General features: G+C 38.0%; 1 protein-coding gene across 1 annotated transcript in view; it reads left to right on the top strand.

The window, feature by feature from the left end:
* The window catches only part of LOC109410652 (synaptogyrin), a 32,654-nt gene that overhangs the window by 1,655 nt on the left and 8,850 nt on the right, over positions 1-22,149 (top strand). Inside the window, exons 2-3 of the mRNA XM_019684186.3 lie at positions 21,511-21,742; positions 21,804-22,136. Of these exons, the coding sequence (XP_019539731.1) occupies positions 21,511-21,742; positions 21,804-22,136 (565 nt within the window). The remainder of the gene's footprint in view (positions 1-21,510; positions 21,743-21,803; positions 22,137-22,149) is intronic.

Raw genomic sequence — 22,149 nt, 5'->3', positions numbered from 1 at the left:
TGTCCAGGAAATCTTATGGCAGTTTAGCAAACATTAAAATATCAGTTGCGATGTTCTAGGTCATCCAAACTATTATTAATTTCTACATCAGCGTTTCTCAAACTAGCAACCTTAGCTAATTTGTAGAGTAAGATGGGGCAAAAGTTAGACCCTAGTTGAAATATTTTTCAAAAAACCAGAGCAGATAAAAATAAATGTATTCCGTTTGGTGATTCTACCATCCACAAGCTAAAACTTTGCTGAACAAAATTACGCCAAAAGTCTTTTCGATTTTTAGTTATTATACGTTTTATTAGTGCGTCCACCGCTGGAGCAAAAGTTCGAATCTTGTGTTTGTCGACTTTAGCTAACCATAACACAATATTTTGACACTTTAGTTATACACAAATAAAAATAATGAGATTTACACGTCATGTTAACTTCATTTCAGTCGTGTAAACTTAATGTTATGATGGTTTACATGATATATCATGTAAATATGTGTTATATGTCATGTAAACACTCAGAGTCATGCTGAATTACATTACATATAATGGAAGTTTACATGATATTTTATGACTTTTACATGATATGTCATGTAAAGTTCTGTGATTTCCCACGCTCCAATTATGTGCATCATATTTCACAGAACTTTACACTCTTCTTTCGATCTGTGTAGGAATATCTGAAACCAATTGACATTTGATGTGGAATACACTATAACAGCCATTCCATAGAAAAACGATTAGTGCGACTCCGATTATCGTGGAAATTGGTGAGTTTGTAGTTCATCGAAAATAATTAGACTAGTATTTTCTTACTTCGTCATTAGGGTGACCAATTTTCAGATAGGATGGTCTTAAAAATCAGGGTTTTTAAAAACCAAAAATTTTCAAAAAATCATAACTTTTGAACCAATTATATCCTTAAAACTAAAAAACATACATCTCTGATTTTTTTACATGTTACGCCAAATTTCCTGATTTTTTTGATAAAAATATAAATCCAGGGAACCTTTTTGGTCCCGAGACCTTAAAAACGTGAAAAAACAAATATGTTTGCATATTTTTGCATAAAAACACAATTTGGCCCATTCAACTAATTTTTCCTAAAAACTAGAATTCAATAGCTTTCAAACGAAAAAAGAAGAAGTTTAAAATCGGTGATTTATTGAACATTTTTAGTTTTTATAAACCTTGACTTTTAGTACCACCCTATCTGAAAATTGGTCACCCCACCCTAATGACGAAATAATAAAATGCGGGTCTAATTATTTTCGATGAACAACAAACCCATCAAGTTTTTTCTATGGAATGGCTGATAAAGTTTGATCGGGATTTTACCATAATTAGGGTTTAACGTCTTTGGTTTAATTAATCATACCATAAATTAGTAGTTTTTTGTCACATCCAGATAAAACGGCAAATTTACTTGATGTTTTACCTGAAGTTGCCACATGACTCGAACTTTTGCCCCGCTATGTGTGATATGTGATTTTTAAACCTTTTAAGCAACAAATTCAACTTGCTAAAGCATCTTCAAAGTACACCTAGTTATGCCCCAAAATAAAATACCGAATTCAAATTCATTACAATTCCAATCCACGTGATGGAAATATCATTGCCAATTGCAAATTTTTGATCAAAAATGAACATTTAGTCATAATAATTTGAAATATTAATCAATGTTCATAATTTTTGGAGTGAAAGACTCTAATTCTGAAAGGTTTCGCACAACCTTCACACCCGAAAAATAAAACAAGTTGGATTGAGCTCAAAAATTTCAAAAGAAATTCTTGCCCCGCTCGAACTTTTGCCCCAACATGATAACATTGTAAATGATAGCACTACCTTCTGAAAGTATTATTTAAACCTTCAGTAGCCACGTTATTGTAACTCTGAAATAATGGAATCCTTGGAAACATCCTAGAATTCACCTGAAGGAATTCTTGAATGAGTGGCTGGAAATATTTTCTAAAAGAAATTCCTGATGGAATTCATGGAGGAATTCCAAGAGCAAATGCTGGTGCATTTCCTAGAGAAATTTTGGGAGGAATTCTAAGGAGAATCTCGGAAGAGTCTTGACTGGGTGAATTTCTGAAGGATCCCCTGCTGGAATATCTGAAAGAATTATTGAAAAAAAAATCTTGATGGAATCCCCTAAAGGAACCTTGGATAATTGTCGGACTTCAATGGCAAATATTTGTCATAATGACAAACAGTCTAATGGCCCCTTAAGGAATCTCTCGAAAATTTTTAGGCAATTTCTTGGAGAAATTTCATATGATTTTTTTTGGAGAAATGGCAACAAAAATTTCGGAATGAAATCCCTAGGATAAGTCCCAAAACAATCGTTGGGGGAAACCCTCGAGACATATCCGGGAGAAATTTTGAAGGAATCTGCTGACATTTATTATTATTTTTTTTATATCTGTATTAACGAGATTTTTAGCCCTGGGCTAGTTCATCTCGGGACCCACGCTTTACTTCCCTTCCGAAGGAAGAACTCACATTTTATGAGTTTGTCGGGAGTGGGATTCAATCCCAGGTCCTCTGCGTGATAGTCACGTGTTCTAACCATCCAACCAGGTCCTCTCCACTTGACATTTATTTTGGAAGAATCCCTGAAGGAATTTGTATCGGGTCACTGTCAAAACATCACTGGAAAAAAAAACTCCTAGAAGAAACCGTGGAGAAGTTCCTGACGAAATCCATGAATAACATCTAGAAGCATTGTTTTGGAGAAAAATAGCAAGAATTTTTCCTGAAAGAATCACAGGACGAATTTCTAAAGGAATTCCTTGCCAGAAATATTGTAGAAGAAATTCATGGATGAACTTCTGAACCAATCCGTGGATGAACTCCTAAAAGATTTCTTGAAGAAACTTGTGAAATGTCTACTTGGAGAATTGCCTGGCTCATGTGTACCTGTAATATTATTTTAAAGAATTGCAATACAAATCGCTGGAAGAATTTCTCTAGAAATCCTTGAATAATTTCTAGAAAATCTGCAGGTATTCCTGGAGGCATCCCTAAATGGATTCAGTTCATTACCTATATGGAGTACAAGGTTGCAAAGAAGTTAAAGAAGGTAAAGTGAATAGCAGATTTAAAGGGGTCATGCGGAGATTCAGAGGACTTTCACTCCCCTCAGGAGGGGAGGGATTTTTCCGGGGGTTTTGGAGGGTGTCAACTCAGAATTGTCATTCAAACGACTAGCTGGACACGAAACACGAAAAACCCCTGCAAAGTTCAGCCAGACTGAACAATTATTGAATGTTGGGTCAAAGTCAGGTATATTTTTATCGTATGTTGGGCTATTGTTGGACCAACATCGAGCAACTGTTGGGTTTTGTGGCCAAAATAATAACAGATGTATGATAGGTTGATGTCGGGTTTAACGTCAGAAGTGATGCTGAACTCAATCAAATTCTAATTAGGTAACGTTACCTAAATGGAGGGACCTAAATAGATTTTACCTAAATGAAGCCTACCTAAATGAAAAATTGAGAGTAGTAATTTTTGGACGCATCCCTGAAAAGATGGTGGGTTTCGTGGCCGTGCGGTTAGGGACGTCAATCGTCTGGTCGTTTCGTAAGCCTCGGAGTGTGGGTTCGATTACCGCTTCAGTCGGTGAAAGCTTTTCATCAAACGGAAAATTCTCCATCGAATCACTGCGTGTTTCGTGTGCTGTCCGTTGTCTCATGTTTGTGATTGTTCAGTCTGTGGAATTTCTGAAGGAACCACTGATTAAATTTTTGAAGTGATTCCGAGAGGATTTTTTTAAAAGAAATTACAACAGGAATTCCTGGAGCAATGCATGGAAATATTCTCGAATCAATCGCTGGTAGGAGTCCTGAAAAACCCGTGAAGGAGTTCTTGGATTAATCCCTGGAGGAATTCCTGGAAGAATTCCTAGAAGAATACCTTGAGGAATTTCTGAAAGAATGCATGAAGGATTTCCTGAAAAATATCTGTGGTAATTCTTAAAGGAATCCCCGAAGAAATATTTGGAGGAACGCCTAAAGGAATAAATTATTGGATAAATTACTGGATGAATTCCTGAAGGAATCCTTGGAAGAATTCCTGGAGGGAACCCTGGAGGGTTTCTGGGAGAAATTCCTGGATGGATTCTTGGAGGAATCCCTAGAGGCATTCTGAGAGGAATCTCTAGAGGAATCCCTCGAGAAATTTCTGCAGAAACCTCTTGAGAAATCCTTGAAGGGTTCCTTAAGGGAATTTCTGGAGCAATTCCTAGACAAATCCATGAAGCAATTCCTGGAGAAATCTCTGGAAGAATTCCTGGAGGAACCCTTGGAGGAATTCCTAAAGGAATTCCTGTAAGAATTCCTGAAGGAATTTCTGGTGGTACCCCCGAAAGAATCCCTGGACACATCACTGATAAATCCCTGAATGAAAGTCTAGAGGAATCGCTTGAGGAATTCCGGGAGAAGTCCCAGAAGAAATTTCAGAAGAAATCCCTTGATGAAGAATTCCTGCAGCAATTCCGGGTGAAATCCCTGAAGCAGTGTAGGGAGGCCTTAAGGAATGTCTGGAGGAACTCCTGGAGGAATGCCTGGAGTTAGTCCAGAAAAATGCCTTGAGGGACTCCGGCAGGAATGCCTGATTGAATCTTAAGAAGAATGCCTGGAAAAAATCTTGAAGAATTCCCGGGGAAAATCCTGGAGAAATTCTAGGAGAAATTCGTGGAAAATTTTCAGGAGAAATTCCTGGAGGAATTCCAGGAGAAATTCCTGAAAAAATTCCCGGAAGAATTTCTGGTAAAACTCCTGGAGGAATTCCAGGAGCAATTTCTGGATGCCATAATGTAGAACAACTCCTGGAGGAATGCCTGGAGCAATGCCAGTAGGAATTCCTAGTGGAATTTCAAGGGGAATGCCTGGAAGATTACTGGGAAGAATTCCTAGAGAAATCCCAGGAGGAATGCCTGGATGAAAATTGTAGAGGAATCTCTGGAGGGGAAATCCCTGGAAAAGTTCCTGGAAGAATTCATAGAGGAACTTATTAAGGAATTCCTAGAGGGTTTCTTGGAGAAAGTCCTGGAGGATTTCTGGAGAAATTTAATGAAGAGTTTTTTTTTTTAATTCTCTGAAACTTCCTAAAATGCCTTCGAAATCCCCCTAAAACTTCCTTGGAGCCCATGCTACGCACCAGAGACCCTCCAAAACCCCTGAGAACAAGCCTGAGAACGCCCTCTACTTAGCGCATCTGAAACCCGTTAAAACGCGTTTGAAACCCGCCAAAAATCTTCTGAATCTTCCAGAAATGCCTCCAAATTTCCTCTTAAGTCCCCACGGACTCCATGTCACGCATCTAAGACCCTCGAAAATGACCGAAAACTCCTGCGTAACGCTTCTGGAACCCGCACTCGGAGTCAGTTTGACTTTCTATTGCGCAGAATCGTTACTTGTTCTGTGGCTTAGTTGGTTTAAGCATCGGTCTAACGAATACGGAGTCATGGGTTCGAATCTTACTAAAACGTGTTATTTTTTTCACAAATTTTATCTCTCAATTCCCCAAGAACATCACTAGCTGAATAACAGTTTCTTAAGAAATTCAAATAACTCAACGTACATATGTACAGATGGGTAAATTATTGGTTAAATTGGGAAAAAATCCACAGCTCAGGTGAGATTTGAACTCACGACCCTTATTCGCTAGACAAGTGCTTTACCAACTAAGCTACCGAGCCAATTAATGACCCGGCAACTTAGTTGTCATAAGGTTCAATTCTAATCTCATCGATCTATATCATCTTCCCCTAAACCGCAAATATAACCATCTCTATTGTACATATGTACGAAGAGCGAAAGCGATTTGTTTATTGTTTGAAACTGTTTGCCTATCGTACAGGCAACGCTTCCTCAACCACTTGTAGAGGAAGAACAATGCTACCTGGAAGGCGATCAAACGCGTCGTTCGCATTCTATTTGATACGACGGGTAACTACGTAGAGGTAGATGCTCGAAAACGACTCACTTGAAGTGCAAATTTTCGGTAATACCAATCCGTGTGGTCAAATTATGAAATTCAAATAACTCAACGTACATATGTACAGATGGGTTTCTTAAGCTAAAGTTTGTTTAAGAGTAGTAGTAGTAGTATAGAAGCAAAAATGTCTGTTGGGCTGTCAGTTAGCAACATTCTGTGCCATCTTATTAATTATAAGTTTTTCCTGTACATCTCTGGAGTTGCAAAAAACGGGTGTTGCCAGGTCAAACAGTAAGAAACTGTGAATGTAAAAATGTGTGTGTCAAACGGCGAAGTTTTACTCGCAAGAGATCAACAATACTTCATAATCATCAAATCAAAGTGATCAAATAATTGATTATAAAATGATTCCGTACTTTAGAAAATGAAGTTTTCCGTGCTTTAGAAATAGAAGTTATACTGAGAATCACTCCAAAAGCTTCACCAGGAATTTCTCCAGAAGATGCACTGGAAATTTCTGTAGGAGTCAAACCGGGTATCTCTCCTTGAGGGATTCACCGATAAATCATTTAAAATTTCCGCGGAAAACTTATCTAAGAGTTTCCCGGAGAATCTATTGAAGGAATTGTCAGGTCGATCTCCTTCGGAACTTATGAAAATTTCTGGCAAAAATTCCGAAGGAACTCTTGAAGGAATTTTCGGACGACCACCCGAAGAAATATCCTGAGAGAATACTGAACGAAATTCTAGAGATCTACTGAAGAACTTTCTGCTAGAAAGATTCTTAGTAGAAACCCTAGAAGAATTAGAGATGGAAGACAATTCCTGTGGAAGTCCTTGAGGAATTCCCAACTAACATTTTTGCTGTATAAGAGCTTAAAGAGCATTCGTCCAAAGTCGTTTGTTCTATAAACTGCTATGCAGCTACGTTTGTTAGTGTTTTTTTTTTCAAATTAATAAAATAATAAAATTCTCTTCTGGTAGAATTACTGGTGTAACGCCTGGTAATTTTTTTCACAGAATTTCCCGGTAAAGCTCATTGATGATTTTCAATAGGAAATCTTAGAGGGATTCCCGATGAAAATCCCAAAAAAAAAAATTCGAATAAAAGTCTTTGAAGAATTCCATGTAGAGCATCCATAGAAACTATAAACCAGAAACATTGAGCATTTAGTGGCACTCCTAGAGGATTTCTCGGTGAAACTCCTCTGAGTGTGCCTACTATAAATTATAGAGGAATATCCGGTGTAACTATTGAAAATTCAAGTGGAATTTCAGGAGGAGCTAGAGGAATTCACGAAGCATATGTGTTGCAAAGCTCCTACAGTTATTCACAGCAAAACTCTTGGAAGCTGATGGATCTCTCAGATCTCTCAGAAAAACACATAGAGAATGGGAAATTCTCTTTGGAACGTTAAGAACGATTTCTGAAGAGATTTTCGGTGGAACTTCGAGAAAAAATATCAGAAGAATTCCCGATAAAACTCTTGCCAGACTTCCCGATGGAGCTTCGAGAAATAAATCGATGCAACTCCTAGAGAAATTCTCTTTGGAACTCCTTGACGAATCCCTAGTGGATTTCCTAGAGGGATTCTTGTTGTAACTCCCAGAAGAATTTCTGCTCGAAGTCTTAGAGGAGTTCCAGTGAATGCACTGAAGGAATTCACAGTGTATTTGCTGGATAGATTCAAGGTGGATTAACTACTACTAATTCATAAAATTGGCGGGGTTCCCACAAGTATTCACAGAGGATCTTCGAGTGAAACTTCCTCTGTAACTGGAAGTACTTCCGTTGAAACTTTGAGCAGAATTGCCAGTGAAATTCCGACAGGAACTCCTAGAGGAATTCTCAGTGGATTTACTAAAGAAATAATTAATGGAAGTAGAAAAAAAAAACAATCAGTGGAACTTCTACAGAAAATCTATTTGGAACTCCTAAGAGAATTCGTAACGGAACTCCTAGAGGATTTTCCTGAGAAACTCCTAGAGGCATTTCCGTTGTAACTTCGGAAACAGTTCTTAGTTCAAAAAATTACTACTGGCGAGAGAATTTGCGTGGCAGCCTCTAGACGTTGTGAAGAAAATCCTTAGTTATATTTTCAATCTTTGGAGATATCCTCGATTGAGTAAAACAATAGCACTCATATTTGCCAAAGTTCGTCAAATTACGAAAAGTTACAAAACTAAGTGTAGTAACCTTGTACAGTGGTTTTTCGATTTTGTCACGGTTCTATTTAATCACGCTCCATTATATCACGCTCGATTCAAGCACGGTATTTTTTTCGATTTTATCACGCTATGATATTTGATAGAAATATTTTCGAGTACATATTTCAAACTAAGTAGGACATATAAATTGTCATAAGTATGCTACTTTTGCACATTAGTAGCGTTCGTTCACCAGTTTTGATCAGTCTAAGGGAAACCACTCCTAAAAAAATACAAATTACCCATTTAAAACTACCAATATGCCAATTGATTATCTAGAATCGCATTCTAAAACATCTCAAATATTTACCTAACAAACGGAAAGCTATATAAAACTGCAATTTTTACTCATTTCAATCAAAGTTGGTTTGTCAAAATTCAAGCTTTAGAATGCCGTTCGCAACTTCATATAAGCTTAGAAAGATTCCTAGCATAAGAGAATTTAAAGATGTTCGTCAGAATAGACCATTAAAATCACTTAAACGGCTGTTATGAAATGATCAATTGCTACCATGCATGGATGTCATAACTTAAATAATACTCAAGACTGAAAATGCTACTTATTGCTTGCTTACTCGAGGAAACTATTAAGTGCCATTTCAGACTTAATGCATTCCATTTCATGTGGCTCCATTTCGTCTTCACTAGTTAGTTGAGGCGTTGAAGGGATATCTTCATATTGCTCTACAATGCAGCATAAATACAGTCTAGGATGACTCCTTGATATTTATTGACGGTCGGTTAATTTTTTTTTTCAAAATGCTGCTTGAAATTTTCAATTTCTATTGCGTGGTTTGATGTTTCGTTCGGTTTTTATTTGCTTTTTTGTATTTAGGTGTATTTAAAGTAATAAAAACACTCGCAAAATATATGTTTTAATTTTATCACGCTCCAGTATATCACGCGATTATTTTTTTTTATTCGTGATATAATCGAAAAAGTACTATACTACAAAATAACTTCGATACTTAGCTTCAGTTTGAATACAAATTTGCTTGTTATTGAAATGGTTTTCGATAAGTACTAAGCAATTTTGTTGATGAAATGCGTAAAGTGTTGAGCACCATTGATCTAGAGGAATTCCTGCAGGAGCTCCTGCGGGCACTTCTAGACGAATAATAGGTGGGACTTCGTGAGAGATTCTTGTTTGAACTCTGTGAGAGAAATTCTGCCGCAATGCCAAGTGAAACTCCTATAGCAATAATCGTGGGAGCTTCCGATGGATTTTTTCAATTTTCACCAGAGATGAAAAAGGCCGCTGGAATAGAGCAATTTTCAACAATCCTTCCTCCAACAGGTATGAAACCTCCTCATTTCTTCATCTTTGTATTTTATAATTTGCAATAACTATTTTTGAGTTCATTTCCAGTGAGAGTGCACTCATTGATAGTAAGATTGCTGCATCTACAATAATTGTTGTTGTGAGAATACTAACAAAAAATTACAAATCTATACATTTGTTGGTAAAGAAACGTGATCATACTTGCAACACCATAAGTAATTCCTAGAGGAAGTCCTGGAAAAATTCTAGGTGGAACTGCCTCATGAATTTCCGGTATTTTTATTTTGGAATCTCCATTTTTTATGGAATCTCTCGAATACTATCATACACCCGGAACTGTAATGTTATGCTATGTTGTTGTTATTCTGCAGAATGACGTAAGTGACTATACAATTTTGGCTCCTTTTTAGTTATTCACCTAACAATCTATCGGTCATTATTTTACTTTTCTTTCGTAGATGCAACCGAATGCGTGATAATGTTAGCACCATCGTGCAAATTAGGTTCCCGTATCCCGTATCACACACAATAATGTCTTGGATTTCTTTGCATGCACGTAAGCTCTAACTCACATCATAGTCAGTGCTGAGATGTCATTTCGACATATCTAAATTCAACCACCTACAGCACATTTTAGATGATGATCCCGAGAATATCGTATATTCTAACATGTGTGGCTAGACCAGTCCAGTGTGTTTGCAGATGATACGGGAAACCTATTTGTACGATGGTGCAAACATTATCACGCATCGGTAGATAATGACAAAATCTTGCATCATAATCTGGCAGAAATATTACAGTTTTATTATTTCACGAGACATACACAAGAAAGTCAGAATTAAAAAAAAACGCTCACAACAGTATGGTGAGCTTCCGAATGCCTACTTTTGTTGCAGAAAATTGAAGTAACACAATTGGGGTTACTCCGGTGGTCACTCTAGTGGCCTAAAAAGATCGAGATCTTCATTTGTTCATTTATATATTAGAACATTACAGTTACGATAAATAATAAAAATTGAGCCGTCAAAAGCCTACATTTATTGTAATAATCTGAGAGTAATACAATATGGATTGCTCCGGTGGCCACTCCGGTGACCACGTGGAACCAATATGACTATTCATTTGGGCCCCCTATAACCATAGCTGGCCCCAAAGGCATTTAGCATGACCATGCAGAGGATGACGGGCTCGATTTATGGTTTGCCTAGGAACGTTTCGTAAGGGAAATTACTCTTACTCCCATGCGCATATAGTATCTTCGTGCCTGCCACACGATATACATATGTAAACTAATGATTGGCAGAGAAAAATTTCAGTATATACTAGTAGAAGTGCACATAAAACACTTATGCTGAGAAGCAGGATTTTTTCCAGTAGGGATGTTACGCCAAGAAGAAGAAGAAGATGACTATCGATCTCTTTGTGTATCACAAGAACAACAGATATGAATATCCACGAAGGTTGCACCATGAGGCGCCGGGTTTTGGAGCGAAAACTATACGAAGTTTATTGTCGTTACCCAATTGACCACCTTCCGGAGTCCCTGTAACCCGTTCCGCATTGACCAGACCTGCCCAGAACCCTTCAAAATTGGTCTTAAACAATATGTGTCTCATTTCAGTGAAGCGTGTAGAGAAGTAATGCAATAAAATGTATAAAGGGAATACATTTGTGGATTTTCATGCACATAGCAATGATGAAAACTAATATTTCGGATGTTCCGGATTTTCGGAACCGGTTCTCAATAATTAGTGAATATTAATGTCTATAATCAAAGTCCACGTAAATACCTTTCCAACGACCCTTGGACGGTCCGGATTACTTGTTTGGTTGCAAAGTTATAGCTTGCCAAAGTTAGGGTCTCAAAAGCGGCATTTTTCAGTTGAAGCAGGTTCCCGGTGGCCACAGTGGCCGAATCCGGATTTCTCCGGTGGTTTTGAAAACTAGACTTGTGCCCCTTTCATTTGGGCCAAAGAGATCCAAAATCGGTCAAGCCACTGATTTTTGCGAGCTGTCCAAAGTTTGGGGTCAAAAATGACCCCAGGGTCTTATTTGTACCTTTTTTTATGGACTAAGGAAGGTTAATTTAACCTTCACGTACCCGACCCCTAGCATCTCATTTTCAAAATGCTGGCATTTCGTCAATTTTCATCCAACTTTTTTGAAATCGCCCTCAATTGATCATAAATTGGGGCTAGTTTATTACACCCAAGTGGCCATGCAATATCCGGAACCATTTAGGAGATATTCCGGATTGCACAGGGGTCAGGGAGGGTGTCGAAGTGGCAAAAAATGATTATTTCGTGTATTATTGTGTTTGAACCATCGATTTTCAGTGGAATTTTCATTGCAAACAATAAAACACATCTGCGATAATCAGATTTGAATAAGTTGACACATCCGGATAACCGTAACAGGTTCCGCGAAGGCCTCATTGGGGACACTTCTGGTATTCATCCAAAACATGTCGTGCGACATATCAAGCTTCATGATTTCGAATGACTGAGTCAGAAATGATACCCTGAAGTTCGCATTAACTAATATGACCACCCCGGAGCATCTAGCATAGGTTCCACGGGGGTGACATCGGGGACATTTTTGGTTTGCAACCTAAACATGCCGTGCGACTTATCAAACTTCATGAATCCTGAAGTATGAAGCAACTGATATAGTCTCTCCTGAACACCTGGAACAGGTTCCGCGGGGGCCTCTCAAACACAATAACACACGAAATAACCACTTTAGATCATTTGGCTAAACAGAGACCTTCCCCACCCCCTGACCCCAGTACAATCCGGAATATATCCGGAATGGTTCCGGATGTTACATGACCACTTGAGTATAATAAACTAGCATCAATTTATGATCGATTAAGGGCGACTTCAAAAAAATCGGATGAAAATTGACGAAATGCCACCATTTTCAAAATGAGTTGTCGGGTGTCGGGTATGTGAAGGTTAATTTAATAAGAAATGTGACTACAGCGCCATTGGTGTTCTAGTGTATTTCTATTAGTGTACTCGATGGTGCTTTCGGCTACGTCATTGATGGCTGCTTTTACTGTACTCCAGCTGTCCTCTAGTGGGGCCACATCGAGCTCGCCCTCGTCTGGCAACGCAACCTCGAGATTCTGTACGTATGCTGAAACAACATCCGGTTCCTTCAGTCGCTCTTGGGTGTACCGTGGCGGTCGCCGGTACCGTATATTGTTGATGACGTTAAATTTTGGACGCAGCTTGACCTAACAAAATTTAAAATTTTCCTCTAGAATGTCTGTAGCAGTAAATTCCTCCTTCTGAAGAAGGGCAGCATAATTTGTAAGATGCGACGTATACCACAACACAAGTGCTTCTCACGTACGTCGTCCATACGCTACGAGAGCAAGTTGGCAGCCACCGTCTGGCCAACTTCCTTGGCAAAATCGATGATCCCACGCAATTCATACCTCTTCAAGTGGAATTGAATGCATGCCAGCGGTCTGACAACCTAATCCAGAATCAGCTAGTGCTATTTATCATATCGATTTTCTTGCTCGTTCTCGGATGCCTACTATTCCATCTCATATTGAGTGGCAATGGAATGGACCGGACAGGTATAGCAGGATTAATGCCTACAAACGCCACGAAATGAGGAATGTATTAAGGGAACTGCAAGAAGTTAGGACCAACTACCGCCAGAACTCGCAGAAGCACGTTGTCAAAGTCGTGAAAAGTGGTGGTTCCGTAAATGTTCCGCGCTCTGCAATCAACCGAGAAACCGACCGTTTCGGACGGCGGAGACGACCGGGTGAAAGAGCTCTTCAGAAATCAACGATCCGTTTCATCCGGGGCAGGAATTATTCGGCGCACGTATGTGGAAGTGTGTATGTGTGTTCGTTCACGTTTGTGTGCTACCAGCTACTACATATCACATGACGACGATGTTCAATAAAACGTTCCACCTGATAACAACCACGACGACGCCGTCGTTGCCTCTCGTCGTCGCAGATCAACGATGAAGACAGAATTGATAATAAAAGTTGGAGGACTTACTTGCCTGCCATCGGCATCAGAAGAGCACCGATAGGATAAAGGAAAATGCAAAATGCATCCCACCAGCAGCAGCAGTGTTTAACCTTGTTGAGCTGCTTAGGTATCATTCTAGGTTCTCTGGAAAATGCAAAAAATACTAGGCACGCGTGAGTAAATGTGGTTAGGTCACACATCGCCAGTTGCAGGGAAGTGGCGACATTCTTTCTATCATCCACCCACTCACTTGAGATCAGTAGTTCTCAATCTAATTAACTGAACAAATGCGTGTCAAATAAGAGGCTGTATAGATTCAACATGTAAAAATGACTAAAAACTAATGTTTTCTATCAACTTGGAATAGATAGGAGAGGTTATTTGCAGCTGCAACTCTCCAACGGCGATCACGCAATAAGATATCCAAATCTCGTCCACCTGGTCTAGCCATCGTGCTCTCTACGCTCCACGCCTTCTTGTGCCAACCGGACGATTAGTAAACACAAACTTTGCAGAGTTGTTATCCGGCATTCTCGCAACATGCCCTGCCCACCTTAACCATTTAGTTTTAACCACTTTCAGAAAGTTGGGATGATCGTAGAGTGCAACGAGCTCGTGGTTCACCACCCTTCGCCAAAGATTGTCCTTAGCACGCGTCGTCGCTCGAACGCTCCTAGTGCTTGCAGGTCCTCCTCAAGCATGGTCCAAGTCTCATGTTCATACTACATACAGCACCATCAGTCTTATTTATTAGCATGGTTGTGGTACATATGGTGCATTCTGTCGGTATATCTTCTGTGAATTCAGCAATTATTTTGCTAAAGATTCCTTCAAAAACTTTTTTTGAATTCAGTACAGCTTCTAGAATTTTCTTCATGATTACCTGTAGGGATTTCTTTAGGGATTTCTTTAAGATTATATTTTTTTCCGGAATCTTGCAGGTTTTCCTAGAATAATTCAAGCAAGGCTCGTTAAGAAATTATTCCTGCGGTTCTGTTAGCAATTCTTTCGGAAATTCCTTCAATGATTGCTAGGGAAGTTCGTTGCATGTATTCTTTCATATATTTCTTCAAACATTTCTGTAAGAATTTCCCATCAGAATTTGTATGGAAATTTCTCCAATGTTTCTCAAGGAGTTCCTCCAAAGAGTTCTTCAAAATATGCAATTCCAGGAAAAAAAAACTGACAGAGATTCGGAGATTATTACAGAGAGCCATTCAAAAATACCTCTAGAGAGTTTCTTAAGAAATGCTAATTTTTATCCTGGACCTTTTAAGTAATTCTTGTTGAAATTTCTCCAGAGTTTCCTTAAGTCTTACTTCATATATTCAGAGATTCCCTCAGTTATTTTTAGAATTGTCACTAAATGCTAAAGAAGTTCCTCCAAATATTCCTCCTTGATTAGGGTTCATTCAGACCTTACTTCAGGTATTCTTTCATATTTTTTTCCGTTGTTAGATATTTCTCTGAAAATTCTCTCAGCAGAAATTGCTTCAGAAACTATTCCTAGGGATTTTTCAAAGAATATTTCAAAAAAGTTTTCTATGATTACTAACGGGGGGTTCTCCTGTTTTTCCAGAAGTTCTTTCAAAGATTAAAAAAAAACATTTTTTTTCTCAAAAAACCATTCTGAAGTTCTCAATTTTTTTACAGGATGTTTTTTGTTTCTACAGGGTTTTCTACAGCAATTTTTCTTTAGAGATGTTTTTGTAATCATCTCTGAAGAAATTGTATAAGAAATTTTTCAATGAGTTCCACCTGAGATATTTCCAGGAGTTCTTCTAAGGTTTCCTTCAGAAATACCCCCAGGAATCCTTCTGAAATTTATTATGGATATTTGCAAGAATTTTGCAATTTGTGTATGAATTTTAGCAGACATTTATAATTGATTCCTTTGAAAATTTCTCTACGGATATCTGCTGTACTTCTCTTGGAAATTTCTTTTGCAATTTTTTCTTGAAATGACTTTTTGAGTTCCTCAAGTTTCTCATGATTTTTTTTTCTAAGAATTTCGGAGGTTTCATCGGGGACCGTAATCCGGGGTCAAATTGATCAGTTTTAAACAACTTTAGTGGATAATATTAGTGGCAATTGAAATATTGTCCAACGGCCATTCCATAGAAAAACGATAAAGTGCATCTCCGATTGTCGTAAAACTTGGTGGGCTTGTAGTTCTTCGGAAATAATTAGACGTATTTTTTATATTTCGTCATTAGGGTGGCCAATTTTCATATAGGGTGGTCCAAAAAATCAAGGTTTTTCAAAACTAAAAATTTTCAAAAAAAAATCGTAACTTTTGAACCATTTGACCGATTTTAAACTTCTTTTTTTGTTTGAAAGCTATTGAATTGTAGTTTTCAGGAAAAATACGTTAAAGGGGCTAAAATGTAAAGAGCACTATAAAATATGCCAATATTTAGTTTTTTTCACGTTTTCATGGTCTCGGGACCAAAGAGATACCCTGGTTTTATATTTTTATCGGAAAATTCAGCAATGCATGTTGTTTTGTTTTTGAGATATGATTTTTTTGAATATAGAGAGTCATATATTTTAGAACTAGCTACTCTAAAATTGCTTGAAATTGCAAATTCTCATAAAACTATGCGTAGTATTGCTTTTTAAAGTGATTCCTGGTGGTTTTGGTATCCATAATATTATAAGGAATCAAAATATAATCAAATTTAAAAAAGTGTCTTGTATGGGAAAATTTCCCCTTTTATTTCCAAAAAATCATATCTCAAAAATTAAAAATGCAAAAATGCTAAATTAAATTTCAGTCAGGTCCATACATAAAAAAATTCCATCGTCTTATTTGTGCATGATTCGTCGAGATATGATGAGACCTTTTTAACGCGGTTTTTTAAATTTTTAACTGAGATTTTTTACGCGGTACGTATCCCCTACGGTAAGTCCTAGTGGCAATTGATTGTTGAGTAGCAATGATTTCAGCTAATTGAGAAATATATTTCAAATTCCTAAAAAAAAGGCAAAACTAACTTCTTTCTAAAAAAAAAAGTCTACACTCATCTCTAGACATCTTTGAATTACAGGGGATGGCCAAAATGTTTGGGATAGGCAACTTTTTTTCTTTCACAAAAAAGTTCAACATGCTGTAACTTTTCATAGAGCGCATCAAATATTCTCAAATTTTGAACATTTGTCAACGTATTATATGTGCATCAGTGGTACAATTTTGAGCTCGATTGGTTAATCTTTCGCAAAGTTATAACCGTTCTGATAAAACACTATGTTTAAGACTATCAATTTTTGAACTTTCATATCTCGGAGACCAGTGAACCGAATTGAATGAAATTTTGAGCGATTATCAACAATATAATAATGCTTAAAAATGCATCAAAACATGGGTACTTATTAAACGTTAAAAAAAGTTATGATGGTTTGACATTTTCACCCATATAGAGGAAAATGAGTAAAATTTACAATACTGCACAAAAATTACTAAACATGTTCTTCCTTTAATCCAAATAGGCTCTAATATATCTTATTATGAATATCTTCTGAACAGAAGTAGAAAATCTTTGGATATCAAAAATAAAATTTAATGACATTGATGTAAAAAAATACGTTTTTTTCGAAAAAGATTCAAAATTGTCAATCCATCATAACTTTTTTCAACGTTTAAAAAGTACCCATGTTTTGATGAATTTTTAAGCATTATTATATTGTTGATAATCGCTCAAAATTTCATTCAATTCGGTTTACTGGTCTCCGAGATATGAGAGTTCAAAAATTGATAGTCTCAAAAATAGTGTTTTACTAGAACGATTATAACTTTGCGAAAGATTAACCAATCGAGCTCAAATTTGTACCACTGATGCACATATAGTAGGTTGACAAATGTTCAAAATTTGAAAATATTTGATGCGCTCTATGAAAAGTTACAGCATGTTGAACTTTTTTGTGAAAGAAAAAAAGTTGCCTATCCCAAACATTTTGGCCATCCCCTGTAGATGAGGTAAGAAGTTAAATATCATTACGACGCTTAGAAGTTCCTAATATGGCATTAGAATGTAGTACCCGAATGATCAATTTGACCCCGGTTTACGATGCTTTCCCAGAAATTTTAGTCCAAGAATCGCTACAGAAAATTTTCAAAAATTTCTTCTAGGAATCACCAAAACTATAACAATTTCATTCAGAGATTTAAGAATTCTTCCAGGCATATTGTGTAATTTCTGGAAAAAATTTTGAAAAAAAAAGAGAGACGAACCAGCCAAGGGCTGAAAGTCTCTCTAATAAAGACAAATCAATCAATCAATGAAAAAAAAAAAATCCCTGGAGGAATATTTGGAACAATCCCTACATAAATTTCGGACGGAGGGAGCCTCAGGAGGAATTTCCAAAATAAAATCGTTTAGGAATTTCTGCAGGAATCCCAGAAGGAATTTCTCATGGAATTCTTGGAGGAACCCATACATAAATTTTCAAAAGAATTTCAGAAGGATTTATTTAAAGAATTGTTTCAATGAATTTCTGTAAAACTTCATCGAATTGAAATTCTTGAAGAAATCCCAGAAGGAGTCTCTGAAGATATTTTTGGATGATTCTCTGACAAAATATCCGAAGAAATACAAGCGGGAATTTCTAAAGGAATTTTTGAAGAAATCCACAGTAAAATTTCTGTAAACATCTCCAGAAGAACGCTCAACAGAATCTCCATAGGAATAAAAAAAACCTGAGAAATTCTTGAAGAAATTCCAACAGGAAGTTTTTGGAAAACTTCTTAGGGAGATACCTGCAGAAGTTCTCTGAAAAAGCCTTTGATAAAATTTCTTAACGAGTCTGTGGAAGATTTTCTAAGAAATCTATGGCGAAATTTCCGGCGTTATTTTGAACTTCATAAAGGAATCGCTGAAAGCATTTCTGAAAATATTCCTGAAGCAATTTGTGGACATATTTTTGAAGAAATTCTTGTAGAAATGCTTGAAAAAATGCCTTGATAAGCTTCTGTAAAGATCACTTGAAAAGAAATCGAGATATTTCTAAAGGAAATCCTGTAGAAATTCTTGGGAAGCATTTCTGAATAAATGTCTCAAAGATCTCAGGATGAATCGCTGTAGCAGTTTCTGGACACATTCTGGCGAGATTTTTTTATGGAATTCTTAGAGAAATTCCTGAATTAATATCCGTTGGGCTTCCTGAAGTATCTGAACGAATTTCCAAATGAATCTCTGGAATATTTTTCGAAGAAACCAACGGAAGAATTTACGAAAGAATTATTGAAAGAATTTCTGAAATAATCCCTGTAGAAATTCGTAAAGCAATCCCTGGAAGGGTTTCCTAAACAAATCCCTTGTAAAATTTCTGAAGCAGTCCATGGCAGAGTTTCAGGAGGAATGCCTGGGAACCTACACAAAAGAATTCCTGAATAAATTTCCGGAGAAATTCTCAAGGGAATTTCTGAAGTAAGCCTTCTGAAAAAAAAAAAATCCTTGCAACATTTTTGAATGCAATCCATAGAAGATTACTTGGTGGAATCTATGGACAAGTTTATGGAGGTAAAGAATTTCTGAAGTTATCTTGAGTAAAATATCTGAAGGAATCTTTGGAAGAATTTCTGACGAAAACTTTAAAAAAAAATTAAAGGAGTCTCTAAAAGATTTTGAAAATCCGTGAGGCAATTTCTGGAGGAATACTGAACTTTCAATTTCCTGAAGGAATTGCTGAAACCATTTTTAAAACTGCTCCTGAGGCAATTAGTGGGCATATCCCTTAAAAAGTCACTGTACAAATACTTGAAAAAACACCTAGATAAGCATTTATAAAGATATTTTGGAAATAAAACTCGAGATATCCTTTGTTGTGAAATTGTTAGGAGACATTTTTGAATAAATTCCTCAATGATCTCTGGATGAATCGCTGTAGAAGTTCTTGGACACATTCTGGAGGAAATTTTCAATACAATTCTTAGAGAAATACCTGAACAAATATTTAGTGGACTTCTTGAAATACCTGAACAAATTTCTGAATGAATCTGTTGAAGATTTTTTCCAAGAATTCACTGGCAGAAATTACGAAAGAATTTTCGAAAGAGTTTCTGAAGTAAACCTGTAGAACTTTGTAAAGGAATTCCAGAAACGGTTTGCTCCTAAACGAATCCCTAGAAGAATTTCTGTAGTAATCCATGGCAGAGTTTCGGGAAAAATTCGTGGGAATCTACATAAAAGATTTCCTGAATATATTTCTGGAGACATTTTCAAGGGAATTTCTGGAGTGAACATTCTAAAAAAATCCATTTCTTGATGGAATCCTTGGACAAATTTATGGAGGTATCTCATAAAGAGCATCTGAAGAAATCTCCAGGGGAATGTCTTGAAGAACCCCTGCAAGAATTTCTGACGAAAACGTTGGAAAAAAATCCTAAGGGAGTCTGTGAAAGATTTTGAAAATCCATAAAGAAATTTCTGGAGGAATACTGATCTTTCGATTTTCTGAAGAAATCCGAGGATGATTTCCTGAAATAAGTCTGGTACGGAATTTTGAATGTATTGATGTTGAAATTTCTTAGGAAATTTTTGAAAGGTTTTTTCTTGGGTTTTCTAGAGGAGTTCTTGCAGAAATTTTTAGAGGATTTTCAAGAGATAATTCTGAAGGATTTTACCACAGGAATCTTTCAAAGAATTTCTGAATGTATCACTAATGAATTTCTGAAGAAATTCATGGTTAAATTCCTGAAGCAATTCTAGAAAAAATTTCTAAAATATTCTTTTGAGAAATTTCAAAGAAATAGTTAATGAAACGTCTGAATATATTCCTGTAAGAAACTCTATCAATCACCCATGGAACACTCTGATATTCCCAGAGGCCTTCCGAAAACATCTCTGAAATCACCTGATACTGGCTCTGAGTCTGCTTGACCTTCTGAAATTGCTTTTGAAATACCCGTGAGATTCCCAGAAACCCTGAAACACTCTAAAACATTCCTAAAAACTCATCTGAAACCTTCTGAAATCTCCAGAATTGTACCTGAAACCCTCTTGAAATGTACTTGAACGCCTTGAAAATCCACGTAGCCCTTTGAAACTCCTTGTACCCCAAAGCCCCTAAAATACCCTCGGTACCCGCATAAAGTCCTCCATGGGACCCCCTTTTTGCCCCCACTTTAAGACAACTAACCATGGGCATGGTGAAACCTATTGTTACTTGGGTTTGTTACCCTCTGCACCATACAGTTTGCCTTAGTAAGAACGAAGGCGCCTCTGTGCTTCGCACATGACAGCACCAGCTACGAAAAAACGGCGCGTGGTATAATGTGCGGGGTCGGTCGGTCAGACGAGTCATGTGAGTAAGAAAAGGACTCGGTTATGGTGGGTGCCATCATCATCGCGAGCCACCATTACCACCAGCCACATATGATGCCCTAACGCTGTGTTATGTAAACATCCATTCCGCAAGTGTGCCAGAAGTAGGTACGAAATGACATGACAGGCATCGAAGCTCTTTACTGGCTGGAACAAGGGGAAGTACGTGTGCTCCAGTCCGTCGAGGAGTGTGGAGTGGGTGGTGTTCAGAATCAATTCCAGATATTTATAGGAAGGGGTTGACAAAGTTGATATGAATAATAATTTTACTGCATTTGAGTTCATGAGTTGAACTTATTCACGGTTTTTGGGAAAATGAGAATCAAGTGTGCTAAAATGTATGCTGGGAATGACGGAAACAGTACGTACGGAAACGGATGGACATGGGATTCAATATGACGGAACCTTCAAGTGTGTTTCGGTCGCTCTTTGGGTGCTGTTTTGCATGAAAACAGAGAACCAGAGAGTCACGGAGAGAGTGCCAGTATGGGAGTATGGGAGAGTCGGGAGAACAATACGTATTGAGATTGAGAAAAGAAAGGGAGAACAGGAAAGGGAGGTGAAAACATTGAGCGAAATGAGACAAAAATACAAACAGATAAGGCGCTGTACCGTGCGCCCCCCGTTGGTTTGAACGACACCTCGGGCAAACCGACGAGGGTTATTTTCAATTTGGAGACTAAGTGATCCTCAATAAGATCCTCGTTTACAACAAACACGAAATCTCACAATCTTTGTTTTCCTGTCTCGATTTTCCCATCTAGCTGTTCGCCATCATCGTGTTCGGGTGCGTGTCGTCCGAGGGCTGGCGGGAGGAGAACGGCAAAGAGTACTGCATCATCAACCGGGACGCCAATGCGTGCAACTACGCCGTCGGAATCGGCGTGATTGCCTTCCTGGCCTCGATGGGTTTCATCGCCGGCGAGTACCTATTCGAGCAGATGTCCTCGGTCAAAACCCGGAAACACTACGTCCTGGGAGATTTGGGATTTTCCGGTAAGTTTGAGGTCTGCGGGATGCGTTCGTGAAGGTCGCTAATCACTAACTGTATTTGCAGCCCTGTGGACGTTCCTGTACTTTGTCGGGTTCTGCTATCTGACCAACGCGTGGGGTAAGGCGGAAGATCCGCCAAACGGCGAAGGGGTGAACAACGTGCAGGCTTCCATCGTGTTCTCGTTCTTCTCGATCTTCACCTGGGCCGGTTGCGCTTACTTTGCGTATCTCCGCTTCAAGGCCGGCGTGGATCCGTCGTTCCAGTCGACGTACGAATCGGACCCGAACGCCACCACCCAGTACTCGGCGTACCCGGTGGGTGGCGCTGGAGGAGAAAGCGATCAGTTCCAGCAGCAGCCGTTTGGCGGCGGTCAGCAGCAACAACAGCAGCCTGGCGGTAAGTTGGTGGG

Source organism: Aedes albopictus, chromosome 3 (assembly GCF_035046485.1).
Source record: "Aedes albopictus strain Foshan chromosome 3, AalbF5, whole genome shotgun sequence".
In the NCBI taxonomy this organism is placed as follows: domain Eukaryota; kingdom Metazoa; phylum Arthropoda; class Insecta; order Diptera; family Culicidae; genus Aedes; species Aedes albopictus.
Note: the sequence above shows the minus strand (reverse complement) of the source record. Positions and strands in the feature narration are given on the sequence as shown.